The following is a 12,147-nucleotide window of genomic DNA, read 5'->3' as shown; positions in this document are numbered from 1 at the left end:
TCGTGTGAAGACTGATGCAAAGAATGAGTTAAGCGGCTCTGCTTTTTCCCTGCTGCCTGTTACTTCCTTGCCATCTTCTCTTTTTAGTGGACCTAGTCTCCTTGACTTTTTTCTTGTTAATATGTTGGAAGAAACGTTTTTTTTTAAATTGTCCTTGATTTCTGTTGCAAAGTCTTCGTTCATTCTGAGCCTTTGCTTTCCTGACTTCATCTTTGCATGTTCTGGCTGTCTGCTGACAATCGGCCTTAAGTGATGTGTCCCTCTTTTCTATTTTTTTTTATACTTGCCCTTTTCATATTTCAGTTTGTCACAGAGAGCTTTGTGCAGCCCTGCTGGTTTCCTCTGGAATTCCTGGTTTCTCTTTTTCAGTGGCATTGTGCCGGACTGGGCTTTTATGATCACACTCCTCAAGTGTTTCCCACACTTCTTGAGTCGTTTTCCCCTTTAGGACTTTCGTCCATGGAAAATCTTTCCTAGGTTCTCTCCGAGTTTGTTAAAATCAGCTCTTTGGAAGTTTTAAGACTCTGGTTGAATTATTTTCTGTTGTGTTTGCGTTACTGAATTTCAGCATAACAATTGACACTTTCACCCAAGGTTCCGGCAACTTCAAACTCCCTCGATTGCTTCTTCTCGATTAGCAAGGATTATCCAGTATGGCTTCACTTCTAGTTCACCTCCTCTACCTTTTGGGTGATAAAGTTGGCGGCTAGGTTGGTTAATAATCTGTTTGATCTCCCGCTTGCTGCAGAGTTTCTCTCCCAGTTGATATCTGAGTAGTTGAAGTCTCCCATTACTACTGTGGTATGCTTCCTACATGCATTTGTTAACTGGTTGGCACAGAGTTTATCTATTTCTTCTGATTAGAATAGAATCGAGCTGGAAGGGACCTCGGAGGTCTTCTAGTCCAGCCCCCTGCTCAAGCAGGAGAACCTATACCAGGGGTGTCAAACTCAATTTCATTGAGGGCCGCATCAGCATTGCGGTTGCCCTCAGGGGGCCGGGTGGGTGTGGCCTGGGTGGGCGTGGCCTACTGGGTGGGCGCGGCTAAAGTGCATATGGCCTACTGGGTGGGCGTGGCCAGCTCTACATCGTTCGCATCAAGGGTGCCTATGGGGGCCTGGGCAGGAGTGAGACAGATCTGAGGGTCTCTGGCAGAAGGAGGGTCTCTGGGCCAGGGCCAAGGCAGTGGAGGCCGTTAGTGTTTCCAGGATGGCTTCGCGGGCCGCATGAAACCACTTTGCGGGCCGGATCCGGACCCCGGGCCTTGTGTTTGACATGTCTAACCTATACCGTCTCAGACAGATGAATGTCTAGTCTCTTCTTTAAAAATCTCCAGTGATGGAGCGCCCACGATTTCTGGTGGCAAGCTGTTCCACTGGTTGATTGTCCTCACTGTCAGGAAGTTTCTCCTTAGTTCCGGGTTGCTTCTCTCCTTGATCAGCTTCCAACCACTGGTTGGGTGGTCTGTAATATATACCTATGGCAATGTCGCTTTTTTTTCTTTTTTCTTTTGTATTGACCCATATACATTCTGGAGGGATTTTATCTTTGATCACATGCATTTCGGTAGATATGTGGTGTTCTCTTACATATTGCTAAGCACATTGATTTGTGCTTCTTAGATTGTAAGCCGCCCTGAGTCTTCGGAGAAGGGCGGGATATAAATGGGATTAATATATATATATATATATATATATATATATATATATATATATATATATATATATATATACACACACACACACACATATATATATATATATATATATATAGTGCAACTCTCCCTCCTTTTTGGAGATTATTTCTTTTGAACAATTTGTAACCATCTATCAGTCCATTCCATTCATGGTTTCGTCCCACCAGGCTTCTGTTATGCCAACTATGTCAAACCCTAACCCTTGGGTACTATTGCTTCTAGTTCACCCTGTTTGTTCCCCAAGCTTTGAGCGCTGGTATATAAGCATTGAAGACCTTTATGCCTCTTTGTGGGTCTGTTTCCTGCATCTCCCGATTGTTGTTGAAGTCCGCAAGTCTTGAAGTAGTTACCGAGGTCAGAGACCCCTGCTCTTCAGCATGAGGCGGGATGGACTTGGTGATCTTTATTATTCCCTTCAACTTTACAGTTCCGAGACAGGGAGTTGGCAGCTGTCTCAGAATAATGACCAGCAGTGTTTGGCTGGGGAATTCTGGGAGTTGGAAGTGTCAGAGCAAAAACATCCACATTTTAAAAGTTGCCGAGGTTGGGAAATAATGATTTCATTATGGCTCAGTTCCCAGCTAATTGTGGGTCAGCAGGCACATCCCACATTTCAACAGCTGTGTTTTTGTTAATCTACACTTACTGTGCGGAGTGAATTGCTCCACTGAGCAAGCAGGATAAAGGTACAATTCTAGATTTACTGGCTTGGGAACCAGTGGCTTTAGGAGTGCATGGGACTGGATCTGTGTGTGTGTGTGTGTGTGTGCGTGTGTGTGTGTTTCAATACAATCTGTAAACTTTTGAAAGGTCTGTTTAAACTTTAAAGCTTCTCCCACACGAGTCACTTTTGGCATAAAAGGGCTGACTGGCAGGAAATGCACACCCTAGCACATCTCTGCACAATTTGGGTGTTGTATATGTAATATAGCAGGGAAAACAAAACGGAGGGGGGGTGGAGGGAGGGAGGAAGGACATTCACACCCAGGGCGCAGGATCAAAAGCAAAATTAAGGAGTGAAAGGAAGTAGAAGAAAAAGGAAAGGATTGGATGAAGAAGGAAATGGAAGGGAGGGAAGGGGAAGGGGAAGGGGAAGGGGAAGGGGAAGGGGAAGGGGAAGGGAAAGGAAAGGAAAGGAAAGGAAAGGAAAGGAAAGGAAAGGAAAGGGGGAGGGGAGGGAAGAGAAGGGGCAGAGAAGAAGAAGAGAAAGGAAGGGAGGGGAGGAGAGAAGTGGCAAGGGGGAAGGGAAGGGAGAGGAGGGGGAGGAGATAGAAAGAGAAGGAAGGAGGGAGAGAGGGAGGAAAGGAGAGGAGAGGAAAGAAGGGTAGGGAAGAAGAAGGAAAAAGGAAAGGAAAGGAAAGGAGGGAAGGGGAGGGGAGGGGCAGGGAAGAGGAAGGAAAAAGGAAAGGAGAGAAGGGGGAGGGGAGGGAAGAAGAAGTGAAGAGGAAAGGGTGAAGGGAAAGCAAGGGGGAGGGGGAGGGAAGGGAGGGAAAAAAAGATTTTATTTATTTAATTTATTACGTTTATATACTGCCCATCACGCTATCAAGCCAATCTTGGGCGGCTTACGACAAAACAGACAGCTTTTTTTTTTTTTTGCAAGGGCAGCCTCAAATCCCTTTCGAAAGAAAAAAGCCCCCCCCTCGTTTCCATCAATGAAGTTGTAAAGAGAGAGAGAGAGAGAGAGAGAGGGAGAGAGAGAGAGAGAGGGAGAGAGAGAGAGAGAGAGAGAGAGAGAGAGAGAGACAGGGAGGGAGGGAGGGAGGGAGGGAGGGAGGGAGAGAGAGAGAGAGAGAGAGAGAGAGACAGGGAGGGAGGGCGGGAGGGAGAGAGAGAGAGGGAGAGAGGGAGGGAGAGAGAGAGAGGGAGAGAGGGAGGGGAGGGAGGGAGAGAGAGAGAGAGAGACAGGGAGGGAGGGAGGGGAGGGAGGGAGAGAGAGAGAGAGAGAGAGAGAGGGAGGGAGGGAGGGAGGGAGAGAGAGAGAGGGAGAGAGGGAGGGAGAGAGAGAGAGAGAGGGAGAGAGGGAGGGAGGGAGGAGAGAGAGAGAGAGAGACAGGGAGGGAGGGAGGGAGGGAGGGAGAGAGAGAGAGAGAGAGGGAGAGAGGGAGGGAGGGAGAGAGAGAGAGAGAGAGAGAGGGAGAGAGGGAGGGAGGGAGGGAGGGAGAGAGAGAGAGAGAGAGAGGGAGAAAAGTTGGCATTATTTCATTCACGAAATGGATTATTCTTTTTTTTGAAAGGCTGCAGAGGAGAGTTCAGGGCCTCCAATAAAACGAAGTGCAAGAACGGAGCACCTACAACAGACTGTTGACAGACCCTCGAAGACCCCTCTGCAGCAGTCAAGCCAAGGTCCTCCTGGTTTACTTGCCGCGCCGGGGAGAGGCAAATGACAAACACGTTAGGACGGGCAAACGCCGCCCCCCCCCCAAAAAAAGTGCGCCTGAATGGGTGTGAGCAGGAGGCCGCTTCCGCGCAACGTGCCGGTAAGTCCTGGACTTACGACCACGACGGTCGCAAGCAGTGATGGTCGTAAAATGGGTAGATCCCAGGACCAAGCCGATTTTATGAACTTACTTTCTTTCTTTTTGGCAGAGGTCCATTACGCAAGCAATATGCGGTCGTTAAGTGAAATGATGATTTTCTACGGGCAACATTCTTGGTCCTTATTCCTTGATTGCCTCCAATTATTTGCATTCAGGGCCAAAAAAAAAAAAAAACCACCCTTGGCAATTTCAAATTGCCAGATATTTGTGCCAGCCAGCTTCTTGGCCATTATTCCTTGGATGCCTTGTGCAAACACCACTCTACTTACACCATCATAATAGCTTTCGTCAAAAAATAAAAAATAAAATAAAAAATAAAAACTCCATAGGAGATAAACAGCCTTTTCCTATTCTCTTTGGTTCACAGGCTCTCTTCCCTGTTGGGGGCTAGGAGAAACAACTGGGGGGAGGGTGCAGAGAAAGAAAGGATTGTGGGAGGGTGGGAAGCAAAGAGACTTACGGGTCCGGGGTCTCTCTCTGTCGCCATGGCAACACGGAACAGCAACAAGGCAAGAAGAGATGAGTTTTAGTATCAAAACAGAAGGACGCCTGCAACTGTACGCAACCCCCCACCACCACCCCTCCACAACGGTACAAAATGTGAAAATTAAATATCATGGAGTTGCATTCTCCGCCTCTTTAATTGGAGGAGGAGGAGGAGGAGGAAGAGGAGGGGGGGTTCAAAGACATTTGGAAAAGAGGATGCCTCTCCAAAATTGAGGCTCCCCCCCGTTCTCATTCCTTGTTGAAGTTGCACCGCTAAAATTATCCATATTGGGGGCTGACATTTGTCTAGGCCAGCAATAAGTGGCAGCGGGCTGATTATTTTTTTATTTTATTTTAATTCCATTTATATCCGCCCTTCTCCGAAGACTCAGGGCGGCTTACAAGCTAGCAGTAGCCTTCATTCTATGTATATGCCTGCTTATTAGGGCTTTCACACACACACCCCAAGCGGCATTATTACAAAGTTAGCTTAATTGCCCCCAACAATCTGGGACTTTGAATTTTTCTCTCCTCGGCTGCCGACATAGGTAAAGTTTTGCAGTTGATCCTTTAAGACAGGGGTCCCCAACCCCAGGTCTGTGGACCGGTACCGGGCGCAGAATGCCCGGCAACGGGTTCGCACAAGCAAGCAAAGCCCCATCCGTGGGATGCAGGCAGCACACAAAACCACGCACTCTCCAGTCCATGGGGAAAAAAATTCTCCACGGAACTGGTCTGTGGTGCCCTAAAGGCTGGGGGCCTCTGATCTAAGAAATACAGGTAGTCCTCGACTTACGACTTGGGAAAGTTTGTTGCTATGCGGTGCAGCCGGGAAAGGAAGCACCAGGGGATTGTATCTGAGTTTATGAGCTTTTTTTTTGGTGTTGAGTAAAGTTATGATTATTATTTATTTATTTATTGGCTGTTAAGTGTAGTTAAACGAATCACTGGTTGTTAAGTGAGACATCACGTGATCGTGATTTCCAGGCTTCCCTGTCCGATTTCCTATTGGCTTTGCTTCCTGGAAGCCATCTGGGAAGGTCACGAAAGACGCGATCCCCGGATGATGCAACTTTCTAAGTGCTGATCATATGTCACTTTTTGTCAGCGCCTTTATAATTTCAGAAGGTTTTTAAAGGATTAGTCGCAAAACGAGGACTATCTGTAGCTATATTGCAAGTTGTTCATTAATAAACTATCTAAAGGTAAAGGTTCCCCCGCACATGCGTGCTAGTCGTTTTCCGACTCCAGGGGCCGGTGCTCATCTCCGCTTCAAAGCCGAAGACCAGCGCTTGTCCAAGGACGAGACGTGGTCATGTGGCCGGCATGACTAGACGCCAAAGGCGCACGGAATGCTGTTACCTTCCCACTGTAGTGGTCCCTATTTTTCTACTTGCATTTTTACGTGCTTTCGAACTGCTAGGTTGGCAGAAGCTGGGACGAGTAACAGGCGCTCACTCTGTTATGCAGCACTCGGGATTCGACCCGCCAAACTGCCGACCTTCCGATCGACAAGCTCAGCGTCTTATCCCACTGAGCCACCGCGTCCCTTACGAATAAACTATCTAGCATTAGCTAAATCAGAGCTGTCCAATCTTGGCAACTTTAAGGCTTGGGGAGTGGACTGGGACATGGCTGGCTGAGGAATTCTGGGAATTGAAGTCCCCAAGTCTTAAAGTTGGACAGCCCAGAGCTAAATACACTGAATGAAATAAATAAAAGAGCTAGTAATAGCAAATTCACCAGGCTAACTGCTCTATATTTATACTTTTTTTTTTTTACTTACGGTTGACTTTTTTTCCTAATACTCCATTTCTAAATCTTGGTTGGGACTCTCAGAATTCCCACCTTATAAAAAAGCTCATTCCATGGGAATGGCAATCTCAATGCAAATGAACAAATATATTGTGTAAGATCGGTGCGTTCTTTCAAACCATTGAAAACACCAGTATTTCTCCAACCTAGGAACTTGAAGGTATGCAGACTACAACATCCAGAATTCCCAAACCAGCATGCTGTTTTTTTCCAAGATCAAAAGTTAGTTACTTGTTGGGAAAATCGTTTTAAACTAGACATTCAATGTTTCTGCATATTGCAATGAAAACCCACAAGTTACAGCCAATGTTTCTCAAACAGGGCAACTTTTAAGACTTCAACTCCCAGAATTCCCTAGGGAGCATTTGGGGACTTCAACTGCCAGGATTCTCTAGCCATCATTTGTGGAATTCAACTCCCAGAATTCCCCAGTGAGCATTTGTGAACTTTCAACTCCAGAATTCCTTAGCCAGCATTTGTGGACTGCAACTCCCAGAATTCCAGGATGTGAAATCTATGAATGTTGGCTGGGGAATTTTGGAATTTGAAGTCCACAAATGCTCACTAGGGAATTTTGGAGTTGAAAGTTCACAAATGTTCATTAGGGAATTCTGGGAGTTAAATTCCACAAATGATGGCTAGGGGATTCTGGGAGTTGAAGTCCACAAATGCTTGTTGAGTAATTCTGGGAGTTGAAGTCCACAAACGGTGGTAGGGAATTCGGTAGTTGAAGTCCACAAATGCACACTGAGGAATTCTTGTAGTTGAAGTCCAAAAATGCTGAATGGGGAATTCTGGGAGTGAATTCCACAAATGCTCACTTGGGAATTCTGGGAGTTGAAGTCCACAAATGTTTACTAGGGAATTCTGGGAGTTGAAGTCCACAAATACTCGTTGAGGAATTCTGGGAGTTGGGAGTCCAAAAATGCTGGCTGGGGACTTCTGGGCATTGAAGTCCACACACCTTAAAATTACCATGGTTGAGAAATCCTGCTAGACCAGGGGTAGAGGCAAGCTTGGCTCTTTTATGACTCATGAACTTCAACTCCCAGAATTCCTGAGTCAGCGTGGCTGGTTCAGGAATTCTGCGTGTTGAAGTCCACAAGTCATAAAAGAGCCAAGGCTGCCTACCCCATGCTAGAGCCAGCTTCCCACCCTTCCCTCCCCTCCCATTTAGGCAAATTTGATCAACTACTAGGAGGACCTTTCACAGCTCCCTGTCAAAGCAAAACAGAGGGAACCTACTCTTGCAGAACCAAGGTGATCTGGAGAAACCTACCTCGGTTATCGGCGTCGAGAAGCCCTCGGTCATCCTTGGCGACCAGGTGAGCTTGTGTCCCCAGTGCTCCCGACAGCGCCAGCAGCCCAGAAGCGCTACCGAGGCTAGCCAAGCTGGCGGACTGGACGCCGGAAGGGTGGGGGGTCAACGGGATGGGGGGCGCGTGGTGGGAGAGGTGTTGAGCTTGGAGCTGATGCTGAGGAGACAGAAAGAAACCGAAGAGCCTCAGGGTCAACCGCTTCCGTTTTACCGTTTTAAGGAAGCCTTTAAAAAAGCAGACCTGCATTTTCATGCGCTGGTGTTTAAAGGATTGCCTTTAGAATTAATTAATTAATTAATTAATCAATCAATCATCCATCCTGCCTTTTAAGTACTTTGTAAGTAGCTCAAAGTCAACCAACCAAGGGCCCAAATTTTGATCCCGTGACTCTGGGGGATGCTATGACGGTTGTTAAGTGTGAGGGCTGGTTGTAAGTCCCTTTCTTTGGTGCTGTGATAAGGTCGTACAGTTGCTAAACAATCGGTCGTAAGTCAAGGACTGCCTGTCGCTCTGTGGCACATTAAAAAGTAAAGGTTCCCCCGCACACGCGTGCTAGTCGTTTCCGACTCTAGGGACCGGTGCTCATCTCCGTTTCAAAGCCGAAGAGCCAGCGCTTGTCCGAGGACGTCTCCGTGGTCATGTGGCCGGCATGACTAGATGCTAAAGGCGCACGGAACGCTGTTACCTTCCCACCGTAGTGGTCCCTATTTTTCTACTTGCATTTTTACGTGCTTTCGAACTGCTAGGTTGGCAGAAGCTGGGACGCGTAACAGGCGCTCACTCTGTTACGCGGCACTCGGGATTCGACCCGCCAAACTGCCGACCTTCTGATCGACAAGCTCAGCGTCCTAACCCACTGAGCCACCGCGTCCCTTATCTGTGGCACATTAGAACCTTATTAATCATATATACGTATTTTTAAAAGTTGGAAGAAAACGGTTTGAGGGGAACGTACGCATTTAAAAAAAGCACACCAGGTAGTCCTCGTTTAGCAACGGCCTCTTCTGGCGACTGATCAGAGTTAACAGCAGGGATGAAAACAAGTTGATACAGGCAATCCTCGACGTACGACCACAACTGAGCCCCAAATTTCCGTTGTTAAGTGGGGAGTTCATGGGGAGTTTTGCTGCCTTTTACGACCTTTCTTACCGCAGCTGTTCAGTGAATCGCTGCAGTTAAGTTAGTAAGCCGGTTGTCAAGTGACTCTGTCTTCCCCCATTGACTTTGTTTGTCAGAAGGTCGCCAAAGGGCGTCACGTGACCCCGGGACGCTGCGACCGTCGTAAATGTGAATCATTTGCCAAGCGTCTGCGTTTTGATCACATGACCATGGGGGAGGCTGCAAAGGTTGTTAAGTCTGAAAAACGGTCCCAAGTCAACTTTTCACAATGGCATTGAGAATAGTGACCGGTTTTGGTCACCACGATGTAAAAAAGATGTTGAGACTCTAGAAAGAGTGCAGAGAAGAGCAACAAAGATGATCAGGGGACTGGAGGCTAAAACTTACAAGGAACGGTTGCTGGAATTGGGTACGTCTAGTTTAAGGAAGAGAAGGATTAGGAGTGACATGATAGCTGTCTTCCAGTATCTCAGGGGCTGCCCCAAAGAAGAGGAAGTCAAGCTGTTCTCCAAAGCGCCTGAAGGCAGGACAAGAAGCAATGGATGGAAACTCATCAAGGAGAGAAGCAACCTGGAACTCAGGAGAAACTTCCTGACAGTTGGAACAATTAACCAGCGGAACAACCTGCCTCCAGAGGTGGTGAATGCTCCAACACTGGAAGTTTTTAAGAAGAGACTGGACAGCCATTTGTCCGAAATGGTATAGGGTTTCCTGCCTGAGTGGGGGGCTGGACTAGATGACCTCCAAGGTCCCTTCCAACTTTATTATGATTATTATTGCTGTTATTGTAACTTTGAACAGTTGTTAAATGAACTGCTGTAAGAGGAGGACTACCTATAATCAATCCTTGTATTTACAACCGTTGCAGGTTGATAAACGGAAGGAAAACGGAAGACAGTAAGGCTGGGTTTTTCATAGTAACTGCTTCACTTAATCGCTGAATTGCTGATCCCAATTCTGATCGCTAAATGAGGACTATCCGTATCTGTACCGAGCTGATTAATACAGACCGTACAGAAGTTACACAATGCAAAAAGAGAAGAAAAAAATAATAATCTCAGGGCACGCTAGAAAGAACCCCCTGGCACAATTAACTGCGTGTGTGCAGCACTGTCTGAAAAACACAGCTATAAAACAAGGGAGCCGTGTTTGAAGCCCAAGAGCCACAGCAAGGGCTGGTTTTAATGCATTCCCTTTTATTGTTTGTATCATTATTGCCACATTAATTTTTATTAATTAGATATTAGCCACTCGGAGCCTTTGCAGATGGATGGAAAGCCGTGATTGGGGCGCAGAAAAACTAAGTAACAGATGTCAACCGCCTCTTCAAAGGATGATTATCTGAGCAAGGCCGGGTCCCCTGAGGTCTGCAGGATGGGGTTAAAAAAAATTGGGGGGAATACGATTCGAGGTTTAAAGTTACCACAGATTCCCCCACCCACCCACCCACCCACAAGGTATTTAGGACTGGGTTCCGAAGTTGCAACGGCCCACCCGCCTTTTGTGGTCATGTGACCACACGGCAATTAACCCACATTTACAGTTTTGGGCAATACTGTAAACCCATAGCAAGTGATGGGTTCACCATGGATTCACTTAAATGTCCATGGCGATTCACTTAATGGCCTTTGCAAAAAAAACAAAAAAAAGTAAAAAAAAAAATTGGCTGGGTCGTACGGTGGTCTGCTTTACGACTGTCATGAACCTAATGCAGAGGTCCCCAACCTTTTGGGCAACAAGGACCGGTTCTGTGGAGAGAGGTGTCAACGCTGTTAACATTGGATGTCTTTTGCTTTGACAACGGAGACGCAACCATTTTCTTAAGTTTTACTCTTTAAGAGTTACAGTTAGATGATGTTGGGGGGGGAGAGGAATGTGGACGGGAGTTTAGCTAGACATAACAATACTGAACCTAGTGTGAGAGCCAAGGTTATTGAAATAAGAGATGTTAAGAATTGGCGGGCTGGAGAACTGGAGGGGAAGCCTGCATTTCAAACTAATTGGGGAATGTGATTTATGACTGTTAACTGGAGGAGGGAACTGTGCTTTGATACTATGTGCTCAGGGGAGGGGAACTCAGATTTTGGCTTCGATTATGTTAGTGCCGGTGCCATGCTACTCAAATAAAGATTCTTTAAGGTAAACAACGCCTCGAAGTTCTTGGAAGAGTTCCATCTGTCGGAACCACAACACGAGGTTTTTCCGTGGACCAGAGAGTGCGTGGTTTTGTGTGCTGTCTGCATCCCGCGGATGGGGTTTTGCTTGTTTGCGTGGACCGGTTGCTGGCATGCCGTGGCCCGGTACTGGGCCACGGACCGGGGGTTGGGGACCCCTGACCTAATGGACAGGCTCCATCACCGTCTTGAGTCCACGACTTACCATCACAACTCAGCCCCAAATCTCTATGGCTAAGCAAGACAAGTTAGGTGAATTTTGCCCCACTTTACGAACTTTCTGGCCAGAGTTGTTAAGCGAATCCCTCCATTGGTTCAGGTAGTAAGGCGGTCGTTAACTGAAATCTGGCTTCCCCCGTTGACCTTTGTTTCTCAAAAGGTTGTCAAAGGTGACCAGGTGACGTTGCTATTGTCATAAATGGGAGCCGGTTGCCAAGTGTCTCAATTCTGATTGTGTGACCACGGGGAGGCTGTAATGGTCGTAAGTGTGAGAAACTAGTGTAAGTGTCACTTTTTTCAGTGCTGGTGTCATTCTGAATGGCCACTAAATGAATGGTTCCTAAGTCAAGGACTATCTGTCCTGTCCTCCAGGACCTGGAGAAATTGGACAGATGTTTTTCCTCCCTCTTGCTTGGAGCAGAGGCTCACCTCATTGATCAGACTGGAAGGATGTGAGGGGGAAAAAATGCAAGCAAGCATTTTCCACACAACACTTATCCTGGTGAGGAGGAGGAGTTGGAATCAGGACCTTCCAACGGGACGGCATGTCTCCCTTGAAGAGGCCAGGGACTCAGGACGGTGCTGTCCCAGGCCACTCCGGCATTGGAGGAAATGGCCGACCGGATGGAAAGCTGCCTGCCTTCATGAACGCAAGGGAGGATCAGCTGCAGACAGGCAGTTGGCAACAAGACAACAGATCCCCTCTGACGAGGAACAGCTGCCTCCCCCACCTGATCCGAGGGCACAGAGAGTAGAGTGGAGGGAAGCTCGGAGGAGAT

General features: G+C 47.3%; 1 protein-coding gene across 2 annotated transcripts in view; it reads right to left on the bottom strand.

Annotated features, from left to right (window-relative positions):
* Positions 1-12,147, bottom strand: part of LOC310640884 (transducin-like enhancer protein 1) — an 87,194-nt gene that overhangs the window by 30,938 nt on the left and 44,109 nt on the right. For both annotated transcript variants that reach the window (XR_014492614.1, XM_083363440.1), the window contains exons 8-9: positions 7,817-8,012; positions 4,697-4,713 (exon numbers count right to left, since the gene is read on the bottom strand). Coding sequence is in view for 1 of the 2 variants with exons in the window: in XM_083363440.1 (XP_083219566.1) it covers positions 4,697-4,713; positions 7,817-8,012 (213 nt within the window). In the remaining variant the exon portion in view is untranslated. The remainder of the gene's footprint in view (positions 1-4,696; positions 4,714-7,816; positions 8,013-12,147) is intronic.

The sequence above is a fragment of the Vipera ursinii genome (assembly GCF_947247035.1).
Source record: "Vipera ursinii genome assembly, chromosome: 1".
NCBI lineage: Eukaryota > Metazoa > Chordata > Lepidosauria > Squamata > Viperidae > Vipera > Vipera ursinii.
The sequence above is the reverse complement of the archived record's forward strand: the minus strand, read 5'-3'. Positions and strand labels throughout refer to the sequence as shown.